The sequence below is a fragment of the Salvelinus sp. IW2-2015 genome, linkage group LG20 (genome assembly GCF_002910315.2).
Source record: "Salvelinus sp. IW2-2015 linkage group LG20, ASM291031v2, whole genome shotgun sequence".
NCBI lineage: Eukaryota > Metazoa > Chordata > Actinopteri > Salmoniformes > Salmonidae > Salvelinus > Salvelinus sp. IW2-2015.
In genome coordinates, this window is record NC_036860.1 from 19,005,587 (window position 1) to 19,033,224 (window position 27,638).

At 43.4% G+C, this 27,638-nt stretch overlaps 1 protein-coding gene across 1 annotated transcript in view; it reads right to left on the reverse strand.

The window, feature by feature from the left end:
* camkk1a (calcium/calmodulin-dependent protein kinase kinase 1, alpha a) overlaps nt 1–27,638 on the reverse strand; it is a 133,744-nt gene that overhangs the window by 8,707 nt on the left and 97,399 nt on the right. Inside the window, 7 exon segments of the mRNA XM_070449255.1 lie at nt 13,369–13,472; nt 13,626–13,754; nt 16,802–16,889; nt 17,855–17,928; nt 18,316–18,369; nt 20,000–20,199; nt 24,380–24,468. Of these exon segments, the coding sequence (XP_070305356.1) occupies nt 13,369–13,472; nt 13,626–13,754; nt 16,802–16,889; nt 17,855–17,928; nt 18,316–18,369; nt 20,000–20,199; nt 24,380–24,468 (738 nt within the window).

The window sequence follows — 27,638 nt, forward strand, 5'->3', positions numbered from 1 at the left end:
TGGGGGATAGTAGATTGACATAGGCTAGTGCCTTTGCTGTTCGTTAGGCCTACTCATCTTGTTGGCTGACGAAAAGTAGGCTAAATGTAGACAGTTCTATCTTCAATATTCGAATTAGTGAGAAGGACCCGATCACGTGACAGGAAATTGGCTAAAAAGAATTTAGATATTGTCACATTGGTATGAAGAGATTCGGGAGAGAGGCGCAGGAATGCGTAATATTTTTTTTATTATACCTCAAATTACGGCGTGCCGTGTAAATTTACGGCGTGCCGTGCCGTGCACGGGGACGAAGACCAAACGTACACAAAACACAGGGTTGAAACTCATACAAAAGAGCAAGGAGTACCTCGAATACATACACACGCACACAATGATTAACATACGGGACGAGACCCGTAATCATCTGCGCAATCCACAAGGGCATGAAAGCCCAAAACACACAGCACAGGTACTAACACGCACCATTGGACATTGTAACAATAATCGACCCCACCATGGTGAACAAAGGGCACATATATATAAATACAATCAGTGGGAATAGGGGTCAGGTGTGCACAATGAAAGTTCCAGAGGGATCCGTGACAGATAGCTGAGAGAGCCATGTAAGTGAGTGCTGCTTTGGAAATTTGAATATTATCAAGTGCTTTTCAAATTGTGAATGAAAGACTGATGCCTTTCAAGCACCTTTTTTCATTAGAGTCCCATCATCTAAACATATAGCCTAAAGTTGCAAGCAACATCTAAATTAAGCATACAGGAGGACTGGTTATTTGTTAACCGCTCAACACAGAATAGCCGCAGGTGCGCAACTTCCCTTGAAATCGTTTGGAGAAAACACCCTTTCTTTTTTATTAAGCTATGTTCAATTGTATTCTTCATACTATAAAATAAGAAAAAATAATGCCACGGAATTCTAAGCAAGTCCTGTCTGCTAAATGAACTAGTGTAGCCCACAGCCATATGGCATAGCCATATCAGGGCCTAACATAAGGACAACTTGGAGTATGCTATTCTGTTCTGAAATAGACAACATTTTCTTCATATCATGTTTCTTTAGACCTGTCTAAAATAAATAACTGCTTTCTTGTGATGGTGTAGGCTACATTAAATTGATTTATTACACTTTTTAAAATGTAGATGTTCCAAAAGGTCTGCATCAGTGGCTTGTAGGCTATGCGTGGAAGCCAGGAGATGCTAAACATGTTTATGTTAATTAATGGTCAATTACCGTGAGACCGGCTGTTATTTGCTTGACAATCACCGGCTGACAACATTTCATGACCGCCACAGCCCTACTCAGGATATGCGGTTTCCAGTTTGCACAAAGTGCAGTGTAGTTCCTTGAGAGCCATCGTGGTATCGGCTTGAGGGGGAATATACACGGCTGTGATGATGACTGAAGACAATTATCTCGGGATGTAATGCAGTCGGCATTTGATTGTCAGGTATTCTAGATCGGGTGAACAAAGGGACTTGAGTTCCTGTACTTTACCACAATCACACCATGCGTTTTTAATCATGAAACATACACCTATGCCTTTCTTCTTCCCAGAGAGTTTTTTATTCCTATCTGCGCAACTGAGATCCCAGCTGGCTGTATGGAGGGGGCAGTATATCCGGGGAGAGCCATGATTCTGTGAAACAGAGTATGTTACAGTCCCTGATGTCTCTCTGGAAGAAGATCCTCGCACTGAGCTCGTCTACTCTATTGTCCAGGGACTGAACATTAGTGAGTAATATAGTCAGAAGCGGTGGATGATGTGCACACCTCCTGAGTCGGATTACTAAATCCACTCCGAATACCTCTTCTCTGCCGACGGTGTCTTGGCACAACCTGGGATAAGTTTAATTGCCCTGGGGGTTACGAACAAAGGATCCAATTCGGGAAAGTTGTATTCCTGGTCGTAATGCTGGYGAGTTACCGCTGCTCTGATATCCAAATGTTCTTTCTGGCACAAACAACGTTCTGTTGCTTAGGAACTAGAAGCAGAGCTGTCTGTCGGTGCCATCATTGGCAATATGGAAAGGTTTTGTTATAAATGACCTATCAACTTCAATGAACGATGGAGATGAATTGGGTTTTCTGCCCATGATATCATTTAAGGTACTCCAAAGTTATTTTCCATTGGTTTTTATGTCATTTATCTTGGTATATTAATATAATTTCTTCTTCTTTTTGTTCAATTTAGTCACAACATTTCTCAGTTTACAGTATGTCAACCAATCAGTTTACAGTATGTCAACCTCTTTTGAATAATTTCTTTAAATTATAAAATGTTTCAATTCACCATCAATTGAGGGGGCTTTAACAGTTCTCACAGTTAATTTCTTAGCAGGTGCATGCTTGTCAACAATTGGCATGAATAATTGTACAAATATTTCCAGTGCTGCATCTGGATTAACTTCCTCATACACAACATACATGTTTTACATTTTCAACAAAAGAGTCCTGAGAAAACATTTTGAGTCCTGAGAAAACACTTATACAGTAAATGACTTCATGCCCAACCTTTGGCTTTCCTTATTATTGCCACAATGTTATGGACACTACAGCCAAAGGTAACTGATAGTGCTGTGGAGCAAAGCTTTTCAGCATTAGTGAAGAATAAGATATAATCAATACAAGTGGATATCACAGATCCAACACTATTGGTATGCACTCTAATTGGTTGAGTGATAATCTGGGTCAAATTACAGGCATTAGTCACAGTTAGAATGTTCCTCTTGAGAGGACAGCTAGTTGCTAACCAGTCAATGTTCAGGTCACCCTTTGTTATGTCAAATACAGATTTTGTGTCACATGTGTCTCCAACTTTCTCACTATCCTTATCTTACCCAGTGAAGTTACATGTTTAGGAGAAATTGTTTAATTAATGACAGGTCCAGTATAGGTCTAGTATAGCCAATAAACATAATGTATTCTCAAGGTTTACTATTCCAAAGGGATAGTAAACGTATACAAAATAACAAAAACATCACAGGTCAGGGGCATCTGAGGTAAAACCGGGACAGTTCCAAACCATTATGTCTTTCTCTTATTCACTGCCAGAGAGGGGGAGGAATTAGATTGAAAACAGAGAGAAAGACAGTGTAACGTGGTGAAGTTGGACCCAGGTGCAGAGAAGAGACCAGATGAGGAATCAGTGGTTAAGGATAAACATAAATACTTTACTGATAAACAGTAGCTGCAGGATCACAGTATACTGGAAAAAACACTAAGTCTCAAAAACTCACTCAGGAAACAAATGCACACGATAAACAATTCAAGCTTCTGCAAAGGAAACCAGAAAACACACCTCGTTTAACAGGGAAATCATAATGAGTAATAGGACACACCAGACTGTCATTAATGTCTATAGGACGTTCTCCGCCACCCTCTGGTGACAGGTGGAACCATGACAGTACCCTCCCTTCTAGGAGCGGCTCCAGCCACTGAGCCAGAGCGACCCCCACATAGTTGGTTAAAGTCCCGAACAATTTCCCGGATCCAGGATGACCCGGGCAGGGACCCAATTCTAGGGACCGTAGCCCTCCCAGTCCACCAGGTACTGCAGGGTGCCTTGGACCTGACGAACCTCCAACAAACGCCAGACAGTTTAGGCTGGGCTGCCATCCACAAATTGAGGGGGCGGAGCAGCAGGTGTGGAGGGAGAGAAGGGACAGACCCTCATAGACTTGGGAAGCTGGAGATGATAGGTGATCGGGTTGATGCGACTCAGGATCTTGAATGGTCCTACGTAGTATGGAGCGAGCTACCACGAGTCCACCTTTAAGGGAAGATCACGGGTGAAAAGCCACACACGTTGACCCGGTCAGAGGAGCCGAAGAGGCCTTTGCTGCCGGTTTGCCTGGTGTTGGTGTCGGGCAGAGGAGTGGAGCAAGGAGGATCGCGCTCTGATCCAGGTGCAGCAACATCCTCGAATGAACGCCTCGGTTGATGGCACCCCCGCTTCGGCCACTTGTTCAGGAAACAGGGGGGAACTCGAACTGACACTTGAACGGCGACAGTTCGGCAGTGTGTTATGAGCATATTCTGCCCAGATGAGGAACTTGCTACAGCTGCTGGCCTGAGTGGAGACGAAATAGCAAAGGAACTTCTCCAGGTCCTGGTTCGCCCGCACAGTTTTCCCATTAGACTGTATAGGTATTGTCCCAAAATGTCCACAATATTGCATCTCCAACATGAACCTCCAAATAATAAATGTGTACAAATTATAATGGACCTGTATACTGTATTTATTTTTCTGGCCCAGAAATGGCTTTTGACAAACAAATGGGTCCCAAGAAATATCTATTTATTTTCCACCATTAACATTTTCACCATTCAATTTACTTTTCTGAGTTGTTTATCATTAAGTGAAATGTTCTGATCCTAGAGTGTGTTTTATGCTCTGTCATGGTTAAAAAAGACATAAAATGAAAAATATATACACTGCTCAAAAAAATAAAGGGAACACTTAAACAACACAATGTACCTCCAAGTCAATCACACTTCTGTGAAATCAAACTGTCCATTTAGGAAGCAACACTGATTGACAATAAATTTCACATGCTGCTGTGCAAATGGAATAGACAAAAGGTGGAAATTATAGGCAATTAGCAAGACACCCCCAATAAAGGAGTGATTCTGCAGGTGGTGACCACAGACCATTTCTCAGTTCCTATGCTTCCTGGCTGATGTTTTGGTCACTTTTGAATGCTGGCGGTGCTCTCACTCTAGTGGTAGCATGAGACGGAGTCTACAACCCACACAAGTGGCTCAGGTAGTGCCAGAGCATGGAGGCGCTACCAGGAGACAGGCCAGTACATCAGGAGACGTGGAGGAGGCCGTAGGAGGGCAACAACCCAGCAGCAGGACCGCTACCTCCGCCTTTGTGCAAGGAGGTGCACTGCCAGAGCCCTGCAAAATGACCTCCAGCAGGCCACAAATGTGCATGTGTCTGCTCAAACGGTCAGAAACAGACTCCATGAGGGTGGTATGAGGGCCCGACGTCCGCAGGTGGGGGTTGTGCTTACAGCTCAACACCGTGCAGGACGTTTGGCATTTGCCAGAGAACACCAAGATTGGCAAATTCGCCACTGGCGCCCTGTGCTCTTCACAGATGAAAGCAGGTTCACACTGAGCACATGAGCACATGTGACAGACGTGACAGAGTCTGGAGACGCCGTGGAGAACGTTCTGCTGCCTGCAACATCCTCCAGCATGACCGGTTTGGCGGTGGGTCAGTCATGTTGTGGGGTGGCATTTCTTTGTGGGGCCTCCATGTGCTCCATGAGGTAGCCTGACTGCCATTAGGTACCGAGATGAGATCCTCAGAGCCCTTGTGAGACCATATGCTGACACATGCACATTTGTGGCCTGCTGGAGGTCATTTTGCAGGGCTCTGGCAGTGCTCCGCCTGCTCAAAGGCGGAGGTAGCCGTCCTGCTGCTGGGTTGTTGCCCTCCTACGGCCTCCTCCACGTCTCCTGATGTACTGGCCTGTCTCCTGGTAGCGGCTCCATGCTCTGGACACTACGCTGACAGACACAGCAAACCTTCTTGCCACAGCTCGCATTGATGTGCCATCCTGGATGAGCTGCACTACCTGAGCCACTTGTGTGGGTTGTAGACTCCGTCTCATGCTACCACTAGAGTGAGAGCACCGCCAGCATTCAAAAGTGACCAAAACATCAGCCAGGAAGCATAGGAACTGAGAAGTGGTCTGTGGTCACCACCTGCAGAATCACTCCTTTATTGGGGGTGTCTTGCTAATTGCCTATAATTTCCACCTTTTGTCTATTCCATTTGCACAACAGCATGTGAAATTTATTGTCAATCAGTGTTGCTTCCTAAGTGGACAGTTTGATTTCACAGAAGTGTGATTGACTTGGAGTTACATTGTGTTGTTTAAGTGTTCCCTTTATTTTTTTTGAGCAGTGTATATTGCTATTGGCCAATACTGCAAAGAAAATATCTGATATAGGGTGGGTGGAACCCCGAGGGGAGACTCAGACGCCCCCAACAGGGAACAGAAGGCCTTCCAATACCGTGCAACGAACTGGGGCCCACGATCTGAGACAATGTCCTGGGGAAGTCCGTGTAGTCGAAAGACATGGGTAATCTTTCCCTGAGGGCAACTTAGATAAGGCGATGAAATGGGCTGCCTTGGAGAACCGATCGATGACCACCTGGATAGTGGTAAGCCCTTGGGATGGAGGTAAACCTGTGATAAAGTCTAAGGACAGATGGGACCAGGGCCGGCTGGGGATGGGCAGAGGTTGGAGCAACCCAGCCGGTCGCTGTCGTGAGGACTTGCATTGGGCCCAGGTAGAACAGGCCGCAACAAAGGATCTCACATCCTCAATCATGTTGGGCCACCAGAATTTCCGCCTCAGGAACACCAGTGTCCGATTAACCCCTGGATGCCCAGTTAATTTAGAGAATTGTCCCCATTGTGGCACTCGAGAACGGGCTGATCGTGGAACATAAAGTCTGTTAGTGGGACCTCGGCCGAGGTCAGGTTCTCGGGTCTGGGCTTGTCGTACCGTGGTCTCAATACTCCCGATGTCACAAGAAGGACAAAAATATCATCAAGGACAACAACCACCAAAGCCACTGCCTGTTCATCCCGCTACCATCCAGAAGGTGAGGTCAGTACAAGTGCTTCAAAGCTGGGACCGAGAGACTGAAAAACAGCTTCTATCTCAAGGCCATCAGACTGCTAAACCGCAATCACTAACTCAGAGAGGCTGCTACCTACATAGAGACTCACTAGTCACTTTAAACAATGCCACTTTAATAATGTTTACATATCTTAAATTACTCATCTCATATGTATATACTGTATCATATACTATCTATAGTATCTTGTCTATGCTACTCGGCCATCGCTTATCCATATATTTATATGTACATATTGTTATTCCATACCTTTAGATTTGTGTGTATTAGGTAGATGTTGGGGAATTGTTAGATTACTTGTTAGATATTACTGCACTGCTGGAACTAGAACTAGCACACGCATTGTTAATGTTAATGCGAGTGTAGCATTTTGCTAAGAAACTACTTTACAAAATAAAATGCTTTATTGTTGACATACCATTATTACAGAGAATCAGACAAGTTATGCTACCCTCTGCCTATTGGCTACTTAGCTTATTCAAGCCTGTCTCAAAATACAACACTGCCCCTTTAAGACAAAATCTCCATGGGCTGATAGAGTATTTCTTCTGCAGGAGACTACTGCCCTCACACGCGCGCAGCTTTGAGTGAACATTGCTCAAAGGAATATTCCATGTCTGCTTTTGTGCCCCTTTTTGCGAGGCATAGGAAAACATCCCTGGTCTTTGTGGTTGAATCTGTGTTTGAAATTCACTGCTTGACTGAGGGACATTACAGATAATTGTATGTGTGAGGTACAGAGATGAGGTAGTCATAAAAAAAACACGTTAAACACTATTATTGCACACAGAGTGAGTCCATGCAACTTATTATGTGACTTGTTAAGCACATTTTACCTCCTGAACTTATTTAGGCTTGCTATAACAAAGGGGTTGAATACTTATTGACCCAATGCATTTCTGCTTTTCTTTCTTTATTAATTTGTCAAATAAATTCCAAATGTAATTCAACTTTGACATTATGTGTGTAGGCAAGTGACAAATAAATCTACATTTAATCCATTTTAAATTCAGTCTGTAATATAACAAAATGTGGAATAAGTCAAAGGGTATGAATACTTTCTGAAGGCACTTTTATATTTTTTGTTTAAAAAAATTGGGTCGGAGGCCCCCTAGTGGCCGCGGGCCATAAGCGACCACTTATGTCACTCATGCATGGAACTTCCCCTGATGTCTCTGCTCAAGCCTAGATGTCAGCATAAAGCTGAGTGACTCACTAATTTGTGGCTTTTGATCAAAAATAAGTAAGTACCAACATTCTTTCTGATCGTCTTTAATAAAGAAATGTTTTGATCATGTTAATCTGCTCATGTTGTGTGTGTGTATATGTGTTCATTTTTTGTGTGACGTGGTTACAATGAAGAATGTAAATTAAATTAAATAAATCCTATTCATAATGATTAATCAGATACTTGTGGCTAGCTGTAATTTTTCCTTAAAAAAATGTAAGATATATATTTCTTTACAATAATAAACATACACATAGAAATGACAACATGACACAAACATCAACTACATCACACCTGCTCAGACCCACATGCTCACCCCCCCCCCCCCCCCATCCCCAGCATCACTCTCCACCACATGGCCTTAAACTACACCATTTAGTTTCTCTTTGTCACCCACTCACATTCAACATGTAGATAATAAAGCATTTTACCTTTCCATTGTGTTAACAACGGAGGATTGTTTGATTTCGTACGTTTTTTCAAGATGATTGACAAGAAAAGTAGCATCCAACCTGCACCCTCAAATGCTAGGTCTTGAAATATGCAAACAGATCAAAAGAAAATACTTTCTATCTCTACCCATAACTTTTGGACTTTATAACATTCCCAGAAGTCATAGATTATTATAGCTTGATGAAAAATGAACCTGGTTATCTAATTTCATTTACTGTGGGCCTAAGATCTATGGCTTTAACCTTCTGAATGAATGATTATATTGAAGAAAGAATCCGCCTCTTATGAGTTCTGAGAGCCGATCCGTTACTCAACAAAATAACATCAATTTATTTAGCCTAATAGTAGGCTATTATTCCTCTTTTCCTGCATGAATTAATTTGTCTGCATGTCTATTCAACATTTAGCTAAAAAAGAAACCATGCCATGAATAATGAACGATGTATTTTTATTTTCACAATGCAATGCAGCACATTGACAACGCAAATCACTTTGAAAGACCCTTCTAATATTAGGCAACAAATAAAGCTACTAAAACAATAACTTCAAAAACAGTCCATTCATCACTCTGATTTCTTCAAATTGCTGTGCAGGAAAAGGATATCATCCACTGTGCCTGGTTGCAGGCTTGCAGCTGGCTTCTCTCTGAAACGACACATCCCTCTGTAGGTGACAGTTTATCCTTTGGAACCAGACAACAACCAGGTGAAGAGTAGGCTGTTTGCTTGCCTCCAAGTCGAGTGTGAAGCGATAGAGGAACAACAAGATCCACAAGTATTCTTTCACAATAGCTGGCCTTATGTTATCGACAGTTTTGAGCTGGGAACTGTCCTACTCCATGGTGAATCACACCGTCTCCACGAGCACCCGCTCTTTGTTTATGTAATGGGCTGTAGGGCACAAGTATCCTTTTTTTCGAAAATCGTAAAGAAACATTCACACCTCCATTAATTTACAAAAGGATAGTCTAACAGCTCGGACAGGTGTGAAAATTCCCCCAATTTGTGCCACTGTTTAGATTACCGATAGATGCTGCGGTCAGTCAGAGTTAAGTCATATTGTAAAGTGTAGCCTAATGGACAAAAAGGGCAAACTTACAAGGTATTGGATGCTTAAGTCCCATTTGGCTCGGTTGGTAAAGCATGGCACTTGCAACGCCACAGTTGTAGGTTTGATTCTCATGGGGGACCAGTACGAAAAAGTATGTAAATGTATGTAAATCGTTCTGGATAAGAACGTCTGCTAGATGACTAAAGTTTTACATTTCTAACTCAATATCACAGACCTGATTTGTCCTCATGAAAAATGCATCAACCCCTACAAATATGTAAATGTATTATAATCCACATAATAATTCAAATGAAATGAGCTGTAGCGAGAGAGAGATGCTACAGACGATCAGAAAGAATGTGTCTTTAACCCTGCATTATAGTATAATTTATTATGAACGAAAGCCACGAATGAGTGAGTCACTCAGCCTTATGCTGAAAAATATAGCTGTCTGCGGTTCTGAAACATAATCTTCAGTGCAGCATTGAATTGGCGCTTTTCCCTATATGTTGCTATGTGCATAATAGCGAAGTTAACCAGCATTTTGGTGTTGAGAACAACGCGGTAGAGGCAGCAGCGGAGAAACATCCCTTGCCTTAACTGTCTAAGAAAATTGAGGAGAGGAAACCCCAATTTAAATAGGTCTATAATCAAAAGCCTAACTGTTAAAGGTGCCTGGCTTATAAATCATCCATATATATTGACAGAAATAAGACAGATCCTGCTTCTGTTCCCTGTTTGAGTGTTTGTTTAATAGCCTAGTGATTCTGTGAGCACCAAATATCTGGCTGTTTTTAATATTTGCTATGCTGTAATAAAGACTTTTTGTAAAAAAATGTTAGAACAGACTTTCTGGTATTACTTAGAATGTATTTTGTGTTGTTTACACTGTTCTAAGCAGGCAGAAAAATGATATTGTAATCTAACAGCACCTGTCGTTAACACATAATATGCACACAGCTCTCACTCCTATACCCTCCTTTATCTTGATCTCCTTCTTATTATTGTTATTATTATGATCCTCATTATAATAAGTAATGTCATTATCATTAGTAGGCTTCTTATAGTAGTAGCCTTGTATAACCAACAGCGAGCTGTAGGCCGAAGTGCCCGCCCTGTTTAGTCTTAATACCATAACTTTCTACTCATGAAGCTATGCCTGAAGCCTTTTTAGTCATAAGAGTTCCACCTAGTTGACAGATATTTAGGAGACTTCATGAGCTGTTCAAGTTGATTATAGAAAAAGGCAGCGAGTCAGTGGTTCCTGTGCCATAGACAGGCATTTGCTTTGGCGTTGTTCAAATAACGTTTCTATATTTCTATATGATCAACCCATAAATAATCTAGACCTACATGCAACAGTAGCTTCTGTGTTTTTTACAATGATTTTACACAAGGCCTAATTCACATGATATGCCTGAAAACTTAGAACCACTAGGCTAATAAATGATAAAATGTTCCTTTCGACTATTTCATGAGTCTATATATTTTTATTTCAAGTTATCCCTTTGGAGCGCATGCAAAAGTGATTTAGAGTTGTTGAACGAGAGTGGCGAGTGTTTTCCGCGTTCATAATACTGTATGATTCAGAATATCAATATATCAGAATTGGTTAAAAAATGTTATGCGTGCCAACATTTAGGGCAAGAATTAAGAGAAGGCAAAGTTATCATGTCAGGCAAAAATGATAGTTTTACCATTGCAATATTTGATGTACAGTCACATTCACTTTGGTTGTCTGAAGTGTCTAGTAGAATTCACAGCTGGCGATGCCTCATCTGTGGGCCAGGTGTAAATCGTTCGGCAGCTTAAGCTATTGTTGTAAAACAAAACAAGCCATCCACCCTTGATGGGCTATAAGCAGGACAATAGACTTGCTGAGTTCATTTCTATTTGTAGAGACTTGAAATGTATTGATGGACGTTTTAGGTACCCTAGGCTACTGTAAAATGCATGCTCTTAGGCCTACAGCTCGATACAAGGCTACTAAGCCTACTAATGATAATGACATGACTTATTATTATAATGATAACAATATGAATAATTGTAATAAGAAGAAGATCAATAAGGAGGATAGGAGGAGTGAGTGATGTGTGCTAATTGCAGTATGTGTGTCTGTGTCAAACATGTGCTGCTAGATAAAAAATAAAAAAATAAAAATAAATTTAAAAAAAACGGACCAATTTTTGGTTACGGTTAGGGTTTAGCATAGGGTCGTCCCAAAGATCCCAAGAGGGTACTAACCCTAGTTAGCGGGCTAGATTGGGGTGGAAAAACGTGAATTGGATAAGTTKTATTTTTTTATTTGACCTTTATTTAACCAGGTAAGCTAATTGAGAACAAGTTCTCATTTACAACTGGTGTGCAAAAGAGCAGCAAAGTAAATAAAAACAATATGGGGATGAGGTAGGTAGATTGGGTGGGCTATTTACAGATGGACTATGTACAGCTGCAGCGATCGGTTAGCTGCTCAGATAGCTGATGTTTAAAGTTAGTGAGGGAAATGTAAGTCTCCAGCTTCAGCGATTTTTGAAATTCGTTCCAGTCATTGGCAGCAGAGAACTGGAAGGAAAGGCGGCCAAAGGAGGTGTTGGCTTTGGGGATGACCAGTGAGATATACCTGCTGGAGCGCGTGCTATGGGTGGGTGTTGTTATCGTGACCAGTGATCTGAGATAAGGCGGTGCTTTACCTAGCATAGACTTGTAGATGACCTGGAGCCAGTGGGTTTGGTGACGAATATGTAGCGAGGGCCAGCCAACTACAGCATACAGGTCGCAGTGGTGGGTGGTATAAGGCTCTTTGGTAACAAAACGGATGGCACTGTGATAGACTGCATCCAATTTGCTGAGTAGAGTATTGGAAGCTATTTTGTAGATGACATCGCCGAAGTCGAGGATAGTCAGTTTTACTAGGGTAAGTTTGGCGGCGTGAGTGAAGTCCCTGACAAGTGACAACCCATACACGAAAACGTAACTACGAAGCTCTACTTTGTAACCTGCTGTGTTTTTTTTGTGTCTCTGAAAACATTTTAATGACAGCTTGGGGAATACCCTTTGCAAAAAGAAAATACTGTATAACATCAGATTTCGAGGGCTTCACTAAAGGGCTGTGATGTTAACATTACCACAGAGTCGAACGTTATTAGCACGACACTTGCTTTACATTTGGGCATAGCATTGACATTGATTGTCGTGACATTGATTGTCACGACACTCAACACCCTACCGTGACAATTCAAGTAACATTATAAATGTTCGAGTCCTGAATGCTGATTGGCTGACAGCTGTGGTATATCAGACCGTAAACCACTGGTATGGCAAAACATTTATTTTTACTGTTCTAATTACGTTGGTAACCAGTTCATAATAGCAATAAGGCACCTCGGGGGTTTGTGGTATATGGACAATATACTACGGCTAAGGGCTGTATCCAGGCACTCCACGTTGCGTCATGCTTAATAACAGCCCTTAGCCATATACCACAAACCCCCGACGTGCCTTATTGCTTAAGAGTATGGCCAGTGCGCATTGCTGTCACTTTATTGAGCTGGCAAGCATCTGTCAACTCAGGACTCCACATAGAAACAGTAACAGCAAGTTCACAGTAGTTCACTCTCATCTCCTACTGGTGTAGTTGCRTTGGGTGATAGTATCCAGTCTTGCTGTAGCGCGCCAAGGCAAGATAAGCTTATAGCCATGTAAAGAGCACCCACTCCAGGAGAAATAATGAAATGCGAAAAAAAGTTGAATTCTACAAACAGCTTTTTYCCAAGCATTTTCTCCACATCTTAGATCAATCCTTCTTTTTTTGTTTACGCCAATACAAATACAGTATATCTGTAAAAGCCTAATATCAGCCGACAAAATCGTCTCCGTGTAATATCTGTTATTGGGCGTGTAAGTCACAGAAGAGATATTATTGGTGGGTGACTGATAACTTGGCAGTTTGGGTGTTGGAGCTGTACTACTCACATGAGCAGGTTGCTAGGTGCAGACATGGACCTCTCCGCTCTACTCCTGGGACACTCATAGGGGTTACTGAAGGATCTCTTGCGCAGCATGGCCTTCACCAGGATCTGAAACACACACACACAGGTCTTAGAATCAGATGATTCACACACAGACGTGCACACGCACACACAAACCCATGACCACAGAAACACATGTTTGTACATCCATGAAGGCAGGCAGACACAAAGGCATGCGTACACACACTTCAGACTCCTTACCACGGTGGACAGGCTGGGGACAAACTTGACAGAGTTCTGCACCTCCTCTTCAGTAACCTCCACCATACTGCAGTGGTCCTCCTCTAGAGGCAGAGGGTCACAACCATCCTGGGTCACCCACGGGTCCAACTGACGGAGACACACACAACCAGAATGTCACAATGGTATGGTATGTGCTTGGGCACAACTGGACAAATCCTACCATGAGAGATATGCCCATGCAGAAGAATCTAAAGTTACTGTAAGATCCTTGTCAAATCATTACTGGAGACGTGGATGATAAGACAACCTAATGAGGCTTCCTGAAATGATGGAACAGGACAAAAACACAGAGAAAAGCAAAAAGACAAAGCACTCAGAAAGCCTAGCTGAGAGAGAAGGGGAATAACTATCGCAATCATCTATTGGCCAGACTCTAGGGGATGCCATCTGAAGGGATGCCATCAGGAGAGAGAGAGAGAGAGAGAGAGAGAGAGAGAGAGAGAGAGAATGACACCAGGGTGTCAGGTCTGGATAGTTCTTGCTTCCTCTATGTGTGTCAGTGGCTTTGAGTAAATTGAAGTATTTCATGGTAAGCTAATCAAAGATAGCAGCTAAGCCATTCTATTTTGATTTGAAACAGTCCATGCCATTCTTTTCCATCCTTATTTTTCTTCCTTCCCTCCTTCATATTTCATTACCATGGCAATACCATGGCAATTTGGACTCGAAGGAATACAAATAACTTTTGAATAGGATGATATCATAATCAAGCATAGCAAATTTTGTAGATGTTTTAATTGAGAATGTTTGGTTGATAGGGGCCAATGTTTGTTTGGGTATCAGTTTTGGTGGCAACAACCCCAAGACTAGATGTTAGACTCTGCTATCAAAGATCATAAATTTTTCCAATATATACAAATCCCTTGCCCTATTCAGAAACCAGTGGAGGCGGCCACCCCCAGTCTCCCAGAGTTGTACATGGAGTAGTACCAGGACTTCTGGAACACATACAGGTGAAGTCGGAAGTTTACATACACCTTAGCCAAATACATTTAAACTCAGTTTTTCACAATTCCTGACATTTGATCCTAGTAAAAATTCCCTGTCTTAGGTTAGTTAGGAGCACCACTTCATTTTAAGATTGTGAAATGTCAGAATAATAGTAGAGAGAATTATTTATTTCAGCTTTTATTTTTTCCATCACATTCCCAGTGGGTCAGAAGTTTACATACACTCAATTAGTATTTGGTAGCATTGCCTTTACATTTATTATTGGGTCAAACGTTTCGGGTAGCCTTCCACAAGCTTCCCACAATAAGTTGGGTGAATTTTGGCCCATTCCTCCTGACAGAGCTGGTGTAACTGAGTCAGGTTTGTAGGCCTCCTTGCTCGTGCACGTTTTTTCAGTTCTGCCCACACATTTTCTATGGGATTGAGGTCAGAGCTTTTTGACGACCACCACAATACCTTGACTTTGTTGTCGAGAAGCCATTTTGCCACAACTTTGGAAGTATGCTTGGGGTCATTGTCCATTTGGAAGACCCATTTGCGACCAAGCTTTAACTTCCTGACTGATGTCTTGAGATGTTGCTTCAATATATCCACATCATTTTCCTTTCCTCATGATGCCATCTATTTTGTGAAGTACACCAGTCCCTCCTGCAGCAAAGCACCCCCACAACATGATGCTGCCACCCCAGTGCTTCACGGTTGGGATGGTGCTCTCGGCTTGCAAGCATCCCCCTTTTTCCTCCAAACATAACGATGGTCATTATGGCCAAACAGTTCTATTTTTGTTTCATCAGACCAGAGGACATTTCTCCAAAAAGTATGATCTTTGTCCCCATGTGAAGTCTGTCTCTTATACACATCTAGATGTGTATAAGAGACAGTTTCCAAGCTGTTTAAAGGCACAGTCAACTTAGTGTATGTAAACGTCTGACCCACTGGAATTGTGATACAGTGAATTATAAGTGAAATAATCTGTCTGTAAACAATTGTTGGAAAAATTACTTGTGTCATGCACAAAGTAAATGTCCTGTACCTGTCTCTTATACACATCTAGATGTGTATAAGAGACAGGCTCCCAAGGATGAACCAGACTTGTGGAGGTCTACAATGTTTTTTCTGAGGTCTTGGCTGATTTCTTTTGATTTTCCCATGATGTCAAGCAAAGAGGCAGTGAGTTTGAAGGTAGGCCTTGAAATACATCCACAGGTACACCTCCAATTGACTCGAATTATGTCAATTAGCCTATCAGAAGCTTCTAAAGCGATGACATCATTTTCTGGAATTTTCCAAGCTGTTTAAAGGCACAGTCAACTTAGTGTATGTAAACGTCTGACCCACTGGAATTGTGATACAGTGAATTATAAGTGAAATAATCTGTCTGTAAACAATTGTTGGAAAAATTACTTGTGTCATGCACAAAGTAAATGTCCTAACCGACTTGCCAAAACTATAGTTTGTTAACAAGAAATTTGTGGAGTGGTTGAAAAAAAGAGTTTTAATGACTCAAACGTAAGTGTATGTAAACGTTCGACTTCAACTGTACATATCCACATTTATGTCTATGCTCCAGCACAACATCTAGTCCTTTTATGAGTACTTCTGCCAGCTTCAAGCCTTCTAAAATAGGGAGCTGATGCGGAGGGCTGACTTTGAGAGAGAGGCCCGCATGCACCCAGTGGCACAGAAAATAAAGGCCTGGTCTGACTGAGGACACTGCTGAGAACAGGAAGAGGTAGTGGAGCCTCCACAGATGAGGCAACATGGGAACTCTAACGAGCAGTGGCTCTTTTCTGATGAGGAGATGGAGGAACTGGAGGCCATACCCACAACCACACATAGCCCCTGGAGAGAGATGATCCGCTGACAACAGATCAGATTACAAGTTTAGAACTCCTTCTCTGTCACAGAGAGACTCGTAGGGAGAGATGATTCAGCCTTCACCTTTAGTTTTGGGACTTCGCTTACTTGAACTTGTGTGTGAGCTTTAACACTAAGGACAGCTGTTGAGCTGTTGATCTGGCAATCTACTGGGAGAACACGTTCAGTCATCCTCATGACCCATTCAGCACTGCCTGTTAATGAGTCCCATTGAAACTACCGTATGCAAGTAACCTCCTACAGTACCATTCGTCTAAGTCAGGGGGATGACGGTGGAGCCCTTGACTGGTTTCTCCTCCCCTCACCTTGATCTCAGGTATGGTGATCCTGGTGTCAGGGTTCTTGTCCAACATTTTCAGGATAAGAGTCTTCAACTCCTCACTGATCTCTGGCCTACAAGAACACAGAGGTCAGATACACAGTGATCGGGGGGGGGGGGTTCGACAGTTCTTTCAACAGCAGTTATTGATCACGGTAATAGTCAAAAGAGTGACAGAACATCTGAGATATAGAGGTAGGAATGAACAGAGGTAGAAATCCTCCAACAGTATCAGTCTTAAATAATGACAGTGGTGGTAGCTAAGCTAACCCAGGCAGTGTTGTTGTAAGGTGTTTGCATCGAGATGGGCCCGTTATGTAATGTGATGTTGTTGTGTTTGGAGGACTAGGGAGCAGCATGCGATCTTCCCACACAGAACAGCTAAGGGTACACACCAGACGCACGCACGCATGCACGGAGACTATTTCATTAAGCTGAGGATGACAAGATTACATGTCCTACACAGACAGGGAGACTATTTCATTAGGCTGGGGATGACAAGATTACATGTCTTCCCCACACAATACTCCAGCTGACACTCTCGCTCTCTCTGTTTCGCTGTGTTCCTCTCTCTGTCTCCCTCTCCCGTCTGTTTTTATCTCACTCTTCTTCTCTCTTTCTCGCCTATACCGGACACGGAGAAGTAGAATTGCCTCCAGGCTACTTTTTGTCTGGCATTGGGTGTTTTTTCAGAGAGTGAAAGAGATAAGAGGATAGAGTGAACGAGAGAGGAAGGAGAGAAGAGGAGAGAGGAGACTGGGAGTGAGTGTTACAGTCTGCAGGTAACCACTACTGACACTCCGGTTTGGCTTCAGAGGGTCTGTCTTTTTATCACATTCAGTAGACAAAACACTAGGAACATCCCCATACTTTTGAAGGGTGTCTGTGCTTGTGTGAGAGTGACTCCTCTGAGCAACAGCTAAGTTGGCAGCACCGGTTTCAACTCTGGGATGTCTGGAACATCAAGTCTGTCTCATTTAATAAAGAGGAAGGAGGGGCGATGGAGTAATGGGAAAGAGAGAGAAAAAGAGAGACTTACGACTCTGGGAACTCCACACATTTAGTCCTGATCTTATTGTGTAGAACCAGGATGTATTCATCAATGAACGGACACTGCAAGTTGAAAAGCGAAAAGAGGAGAGGACAGATGAGAAGAGAGGTAAAAAAGTGAGCGTTATAAGTTAGAGTTATAATTCAAATTCTAAGAACATCTTGGGGCAAAACAAATCTGTATTCCTAGGTAAGAGCATAAATATGATGTGCACCAGACTGCACTAAAATGAAATGCTAAATGTTCCACTGTTCCATTAGACGTCTGTGAGAAGTTATACAGAGGGGCCAGCTGTGCTAGCAGAGACTCATGCCTATCTATACATAGGAAAAAACCCTCTTCCACCACTTCTCCCATAGAACGTCACTGAAAAAAATAATGGTTGTTGGCAGGCTGGGAAGTAGTGAAAAGAAGAGAAAATGGACACAGAAATCAGATGGCTTGCTTACCTTCCCAAACACAAAGCAGTAGACAGTCACTCCCATGGCCCATACATCCAATGCCTGAAAAACAATAGCAGTCAAACGGTAAGAGGAGCTGTACCAGTGAACACATAGAGAAACACAGACTCAGAATAAGATTACACAGACAGACATACAGACTGACAGACAGACACAAAAAGACACAGACAGGTAGATACAGACAGATAGACAAGCACTCAAGCACACACACCCAGACACACACACACACCGCTCATACCACTTTCCAAGTCCACTATCAACCCAACGAGTGTATCTCCAGAGACCTTTGCAGGGCAATCAGATAGGAAACAGAAGCAGAGAGCCAATCGAGCCTCAGCCTGCAGCCATCCATCAGTCTCATTCCTGCCCTGCTCTCTCTCTCTCTCTTCATCCCTCTCCCCCCTCCCCTCTCTCTCTCTCTGTCCTCGATCTAACAGCTGGGTTCCAATGTGCAGCACACTGACTGACCAGGACACTCTCTCTCTGCCTGCTTGGCTTGCTTACTGGCTGGCCCGGCTGGCACTATGATTGATAAACCCAGCCCTCTGACCCCAGCCACTCTATTACACAGCCTATCTTTTATCAAATGAACCATTAGAGCACTGCACAGCCAATCTCTTCTATAAAGATACAGACAGGCTACTGCAATTTCAGAGCGACTGAGAGTGTGGCTTTTGTTTTGTGTTCTTTTAAACATCTTCCACTGAAATCAAATAATTTAGATTGTGTTTTGCTGCTGAGTATAGAATTAGCAGACGTCAATGATACAGTGTTTGCTCTCGAACAAGGCTCGGGGACTACTTGACAAATCAGAACAGGAGTGGCACTTGTACAGCACATGTTCCCTGAAGACAGACCGAAGGAAGGCTAGCGGCCTAGAGCACTTGTCTCCTACCCAATTCATACTCTGCTGACAGTTTTGTCTGTCGTGCAATTTTCTGTTCCAAGTTCTCAGTTGCAGGCATGGTCTTCCTGTCCGTGACCAAACCCATCAAATCAAACTGGCATTTGAGGATTATCCAGAAAAAAGCCAGAAAATGAATTAGTTATCTTATAAAGCGGGTGGGCTGATTAAATAGAAGCACAAAGAGATGAGCTGTTAGTCAGAGCAGCACAAAGATGCTGGTGTGTGTTGTGCTGCCTAGTGATGGACTCTACTCTGCTCTCCTCTCCTCCTTTCCTCTCCTCTTGTCTCGCTGCCTGACGCTTGTTGCTAAAGTATGCAGGGAGGGACACGGAAAGAGAGAGAGATAGAGAGAGAGAAGGAGGGAGAGAGGTAGGCTTCCTCCTGGCATCGTTGGCCCCTCTCTTCTCCTATCCTCCCCTCCCCTCTCCTCACCCACTGCTCTCCTCTCTGCTCCACTTTGACTGGTGGCGGCTCATTTTAATTTCATGGTTTTTATTCCTCTTCCTCCTGTTTTGCCTCCTGTTCCTCCGCTTGTTCCACGGCTCGGCTGGCTACAGGCCAACATCTACTGCAACCGATGCTGCCAACCCTTGAACATCACAGCTCTATATAAACAGCCTGGGAAATATACATTTCCTATGTTAGAAAAAATATTGTACTGCAACGAGAAAGCACACCACACACACACACACACACACACACACACACACACACACACACACACACACACACACACACACACACACACACACTCTTTGACCCTACCTTTCCACTGAAGCTCTGGTGGATATCTGACAGGGTCTCTGGGGCCATGAAAGCAGGAGTCCCAGCCGTAGAGGAGAGCAGGGCATCGTTGCCTTCAAACTGGTTACTGACCCCAAAGTCAGCAATCTTCACATGGCCGTCATCCCCCAGCAGTACGTTAGCAGGCTTGATGTCCCGGTGGACTATCTTCTGGTAGTGCACTAAGGAGAATGGAGAGCGAGAACGAGAAAAGGGCATTTTACAGGGTATTCCAGCAAAATAGCACCTTGTAGAACTTCGTATTCCAGGCCTGCACCTGACCATTATGATTTGGCAAAGATCCAGCATTTTCCGTGGTCAGAAAATAGCAGGGCAATGCTAGTAAGGGGGGAAAGTGCGAGTGTTACTTCACGAAAGGCAGTATTTTTTGCCTTTCATGAAGTACTCTATGAAGAGGTAGGTAGGGTTTTAGATGTTTTTCTGAAGATGGACAGGGACTCTGCTGTCCTAGCTTCAGAGTGAAGCTGGTTCCATCAATGGGGTGCCAGGACAGAGAAGAGCTTTGACTGGGCTGAGCGGGAGCTGCCAAGAGACCAGAGGTGACAGAACGGAGTACTCGGGTTGGGGTGTAGGGTTTGAGTATAGCCTGAAGGTAGGGAGGGACAGTTCCTCTTGCAGCTCCGTAGGCAAGTACCATGGTCTTGTGGTGGATGCGAGCTTCGACTGGAAGCCAGTGGAGTGTGCGGGGTGACATGTGAGAACTTGGGAAGGTTGAACACCGCATAGCAACGATAGAAGAGACTGTGTGAGGATATGACGGAGCTGAGTGACTTGGTGTATAGAGAGAAGAGGAGAGGGCCTACAACCGAGCCCTGGGGGACACCAGTAGTGAGAGTACGTGGTGCAGACAGAGATCCTCCCCACGTCACCTGGTAGGACTGGCCTGCCAGGTAGGCTGCAATCCAAGAGTGTGTAGAGCCTCTCAGCCCTGAGAGGGTGTAGAGCAGGATCTGATGGTTCATGGTGTCGAAGGCAGCGGATAGATCTAGGAGGATGAGAACTGAGGAGAGAGTCAGAATTGGCAGTGTGGAGAGCCTCTGGGATACAGAGGAGCGAAGTCTCGGTTGAGTGACCCCCGTCTTGAAGCCTGACTGGTTACGGTCAAGAAGATCGTTCTGTGAGAGATAGGGAGAGAGTTGGTCCGAGACAGGATGCTCAAGTATTTTGGAAAGAAAAGAAAGATGGGATACCAGTCTGTCATTTTTTGACGTCAGATGGGTCGAGTGTTGGTTTCTTGAGGAGGGGAATGGTGACTCTGGCCATTTTGAAGTGAGAGGAGCCAGTGGTCAGGGATGAGTTGATGAGGAAAGTGAGAATGTCTCCAGAGATGGTCTGGAGAAGGAGGGGTTGGGGTCGAGTGGGCAGGTTGTTGGGCGGCCGGACTTCACTAGTTGCAGGATTTCATCTGGAAAGAGAAAAAGGTCAGGAAGGTAGGGCAGGAGAGGAGGGCCGAGCCGGCTGGGAAGAAAGTGCAAGTCATAAGATGCAGAACGGGAGCAGAGTAGGATCGAAGAGGCAGAATCAGGAGACAGGAGCTCCTCTACTTCTAATACCAGGCAAATAGGAAGACATCTTACTCATTATACAGTTTAGTCATTTGGCAGATGCTCTTATCCAGAGCAACTTACAAGAGCAATTAGGGTTAAGTGCCTTACTCAAAGGCACATCGACAGATGTTTTACATAGTTGGCTCAGGGATTCAAACCAGTGACCTTTCGGTTACTGGCCCAACACTTTTAACACCTATCTACCTACCTACCTACCTACCTACCTAGGGATGTGCATCTTTCCCTTTCAAGATGATTCGATACGTATTTAGATACAGTGGCATGCTAAAGTATTCACCCCCCTTGGCAATTTTCCTGTTCTGTTGCCTTACAACCTGAAATTCAACTGAATTTGTTTTGGGGGTTGTATCATTTGATTTACACAACACACCTACCACTTTGAAGATGCAAAATATTTGTTATTGTTAAACAAACAAGACAAAAAAAACGAAAACTTGAGCGTGCATAACTATTCACCCCGCCAAAGTCAATACTTTGTAGAGCCACCTTTTGCAGCAATTACAGCTGCATGTCTCTTGGGGTATGTCTCTATAAGCTTGGCACATTTTTTTGCCCATTCTTCAAGACAAAACTACTTCAGCTCCTTCAAGTTGGATGGCTTCCGCTGGTGTACAGCAATCTTTAAGTCATACCACATTTGGATTGAGGTCTGGGCTTTGACTAGGCCATTCCAAGACATTTAAATGTTTCCCCTTAAACCACACGAGTGTTGCTTTAGCAGTATGCTTAGGGTCATTGTCCTGCTGGAAGGTGAACCTCCGTCCCAGTCTCAAATCTCTGGAAGACTGAAACAGGTTTCCCTCAAGAATTTCACTGTATTTAGAGCCATCCATCATTCCTTCAATTCTGACCAATTCTGACCCAGTCCCTGCCGATGAAAAACATCCCCACAGCATGATGCTGCCACCACCATGCTTCACTGTGGGATGTTGTTCTCGGGGTGATGAGAGGTGTTGGGTTTGCGCCAGGCATAGCATTTTCCTTGATGGCCGAAAAGCAAAATTTTAGTCTCATCTGACCAGAGTACCTTCTTCCACATGTTTGGGGAGTCTCCCACATGCCTTTTGGCGAACACCAAACGTGTTCGCTTACTTTTTTCTTTAAGCAATGGCTTTTTTCTGGCCACTCTTCCATAAAGCGCAGCTCTGTGGAGTGTACGGCTTAAAGAGGTCCTATAGACAGATACTCCAATCTCCGCTGTGGAGCTTTGCAGCTCCTTCAAGGTTATCTTTGGTCTCTTTGTTGCCTCTCTGATTAATGCCCTCCTTGCCTGGTCCCTGAGTTTTGATGGGCGGCCCTTTCTTGGCAGGTTTGTTGTGGTGCCATATTCTTAAAAATTTTTAATAATGGATTTAATGGTGCTCTGTGGGATGTTACTGATATTTTTTTATAACCCAACCCTGATCTGTACTTCTCCACAACTTTGTCCCTGACCTGTTTGGAGAGCTCCTTGGTCTTCATGGTGCCGCTTGCTTGGTGATGTCCCTTGCTTAGGGATGTTGAAGTCTCTGAGGCCTTTCAGAACAGGTGTATATATACTATATGTGACAGATCATGTGACACTTAAATAAAGTCCACCTGTATGCAATCTAACTAATTATGTGACTTCTGAAGGTAATTGTTGCACCAGATCTTATTTAGGGGCTTCATAGCAAAGGGAGTGAATACATATGCATGCACCACTTTTCCATTTTTTTTTATGTTGAATTTTTTGAAAACAAGTAATTTTTTTTCATTTCACTTCACCAATTTAGACTATTTTGTGTATGTCCATTACATGAAATCCAAATAAAAATCCATTTAAATTACTGGTTGTAATGCAACAAATGTAGCCTATGTTTTGGTCGTTCCACTTTGTTTCTGAAATCACCATTACCCACTAATTAACTTGTCATTTTTGCAGATTAAGTGTTTGAGTTAGTAATGAGATCAAACAGGAGCTAGTTTTTGGTTCTACCTGGAACCAAAAAGGGTTATTCAAAGGGTTCTCCTATGGGGACTGCAGAAGAACCCTTCTAGATAGTACCTTTTTTCTAAGAGTGTAGCCCAAGCTTTGCCATGCTTCTACAGAAGCCTACAGAGCACATTAGATTGGATTTTATTGTCCTCCAAGAAGGAAATTAATTTCCACATGCTTGTACATAGACATAGAGACCAACAACAAACCCATACACCCAATCATAACATTTACAATAACAAACCAAACCAAATTTCCCTACTGTATAGAGAGCATACACTTCCTACGTAGCCCATTCTCTACAATGGTACTACAGTACAGTTTACCTATTGATGTACTATTGATGTACTAGACCACACTCAGTCTAAAATGGCCTTAGAAAAGCCCTAATTGGTTATGAGCTCAATGGCGCTGAGGGGAGATTGTGTGTGACACACCAGAACAGAGAAGCCCTTTAAGACCTGAACATACTGTGGCTGGATGGGAGATAGATGAGGGATGAGTGGAAAACACAAAGAGAGGGGGGAAATGGAATCGGAAGTCTACCAGGCACACTGTTCAGTTCAATGGAGGCAGTGGTGGTGGCTGGCTTCTCCTCTCCACTGAGAGTGATATAGGGGTAGTGGGGTAGTCTGGTAGCTCAGAGCGAGAGCCTCTGCTGGTACCTACAATCATGTATACATGTATGTGGGTACTTACAGTGCTCCATGCCCAGGATATCAAGGACGATCTCTCTCAAGTAGAGGCAAAGAGGGGAGGAGGAGCAGTAAGGGAGGAAGAGGGGAGGAGAGGGAGGAGTATGATGCTGGTACTCACAGTACTCAATGCCCAGGACAATGTCTCTGAAGTAGAGGCGTGTTTGCTCCTCAGTGAAGGGGCTGTCTGTGGGGACCTCCATCACTGGACTGGGACCGCATCAGGAACCAACACATAAATACACAGAGAGAGTTAGCAAGAGAAAAAGACAGAGAGAGAGGGATAGAGACAGATAGAGAGACAGACAGACGGAGAGACAGAGATACAGGGAGACAAAGAGAGATCTTTTTGTCATTAACCGCTGGAAGGATACCAGTTAAGATACTTTAGTTCCATTCCATATGGCATTTGAATACAGCCTGTATACAGTGGGGAGAACAAGTATTTGATACACTGCCGATTTTGCAGGTTTTCCTACTTACAAAGCATGTAGAGGTCTGTAATTTTTTATCATAGGTACACTTCAACTGTGAGAGACGGAATCTAAAACAAAAATCCAGAAAATCACATTGTATGATTTTTTAAGTAATTAATTTGCATTTTATTGCATGACAAGTATTTTTATACATAGAAACGCAGAACTTAATATTTGGTACAGAAACCTTTGTTTGCAATTACAGAGATCATTACGTTCCTGTAGTTCTTGACCAGGTTTGCACACACTGCAGCAGGGATTTTGGCCACTCCTCCATACAGACCTTCTCCAGATCCTTCAGGTTTCGGGGCTGTCGCTGGGCAATACGGACTTTCAGCTCCCTCCAAAGATTTTTATTGAGTTCAGGTCTGGAGACTGGCTAGACCACTCCAGGACCTTGAAGATGCTTCTTACGGAGCCACTCCTTAGTTGCCCTGGCTGTGTGTTTCGGATCGTTGTCATGCTGGAAGACCCAGCCACGACCCATCTTCAATGCTCTTACTGAGGGCAAGGAGGTTGTTGGCCAAGATCTCGCGATACATGGCGCCCATCCACCCTCCCCTCAATACGGTGCAGTCGTCCTGTCCCCTTTGCAGAAAAGCATGAATGATGTTTCCACCTCCATGCTTCACGGTTCGGATGGTGTTCTTGGGGTTGTAACTCATCTTCTTCTTCCTCCAAACACGATGAGTGGAGTTTAGACCAAAAAAGCTCTATTTTTGTCTCATCAGACCACATGACCTTCTCCCATTCCTCCTCTGGATCATCCAGATGGTCATCTGGCAAACTTCAGACGGGCCTGGACATGCGCTGGCTTGAGCAGGGGGAACCTTGGTGCGCTGCAGGATTTTTAATCCATGACGGTGTAGTGTGTTGCTAAAATGGTTTTCTTTGAGACTTGTGGTCCGCACTCTTCAGGTCATTGACCAGGTCCTGCCGTGTAGTTCTGGGCTGATCCTCACCTTCCTATGATCATTGATGCTCCACGAGGTGAGATCTTGCATGGAGCCCCAGACCGAGGGTGATTGACCGTGATCTTGAACTTCTTCCATTTTCTAATAATTGCGCCAACAGTTGTTGCCTTCTCACCAAGCTGCTTGCCTATTGTCCTGTAGCCCATCCCAGCCTTCTGCAGGTCTACAATTTATCCCTGATGTCCTTACACAGCTCTCTGGTCTTGGCCATTGTGGAGAGGTTGGAGTCTGTTTGATTGAGTGTGTGGACAGGTGTCTTTTATACAGGTAACGAGTTCAAACAGGTGCAGTTAATACARGTAATGAGTGGAGAACAGGAGGGCTTCTTAAAGAAAAACGAACAGGTCTGTGAGAGCAGGAATTCTTACTGGTTGGTAGGTGATCAAATACTTATGTCATGCAATAAAATGCAAATTAATTACTTAAAAATCATACAAGGTGATTTTCTCGATTTTTGTTTTAGATTCCGTCTCTCACAGTTGAAGTGTACCTATGATAAAAATTACAGACCTCTACATGCTTTGTAAGTATGAAAACCTGCAAAATCGGCAGTGTATCAAATACTTGTTCTCCCCACTGTATATAGATCCAAATCCAAGCACACTCTGGAGCAGATTGTACAAACAATAATGTTACACAAGACAAACACACAACCTCCCACGTCACTGGCACCCAAGGACCAGAACAGCACCACCGGTAACAGCTCAATGTCTCCTGCTCACATAGACAGGACTTCATTTAATTCAGGGCTTAAATGGAGTATGACCAATCTGTCCAGGCTATCCACAAAATGGTAGAGACTAGAGACATAGCTACCGTCTGTTACTGACTGTTAATCATCTATGCTTAGTCACTTTACCCCTAGCTACATGTACAAATTACCTCGACTAACCCGTACCCCCGCACATAGACTCGGTACCGGTACCCGCTGCATGTAGCCTCGTTGTTGTTATTTTATTGTGTTACTTATTATTATTTTATACTTTCGTTTATTTGGTCAATATTTTCTTAACTCTTCTTGAACTGCACTGTTGGTTAAGGGCTTGCAAGTAAGCATTTCACAGTATGGTATACACCTGTTGTATTCGGAGCATGTGACAAATAAAGTTTGATTTGATTTAACCACCAAATCACTAATCAGCTATTCGACAGACAGCTAGCTACAACACTGAAATGTGTCTGAAGTCCTCCATTTCATTACATGACTCCAACTAAATGGCTATATCCTGAGTGTGTATAGATGGAAGGAGAAATGGAATTGAAGTTAAAGGGAAACTGCGTTTCCATCTCCTCTCCGGGATGAAATAGACCATTACGAATCTATCTATTCTCTCACTCTCTCCCTCCCTCCCTCTCCCCCCCCCCCCCCCCCTTCTCTTCCTTACCCTTTCCACTTCTCTCGGTTCTCTGTCTGGCAATGGAAGGTTCAGCAACCTACCCTGGAGATCAAATAATCACTTCTCTCTACCTCACTCCTCTCCTCTCCTCTCTCCCCTTTTTCTTTTCCTCTCCTCTCTTTCTCACTCTCTCTGTCTGAGTAACAGTTAAATAGGCAATAGGTGGATTAGCTGGGAAAAGTTGACCTTCCATTGAAGCAAAATGTCATGATTCAGAAATAACTTCCCCATGCGACAACCTCTATTTCTTCTGTTTTCTTCATAATGTCATAAAGCCATTAGCTTCACATCAAAGTGACTTCTTGGTGATAGAAACAGGGGAATAGTATTACTAATAGCTGATCATGTGCTGTGAAAGTCCTGCCTACTTCCTGGATCATGTCCCAAACTGTTTTTGAATGGGATTCACGAAAGGTTGAACCTTTTGTGTAAAATATCATTTAACATACTGTTTATCTTAAATGACAGCATTTTAATGAATTTGATGATAATACTCTTGAATCCCATTCAAAAACAATATGAGACATGATCCA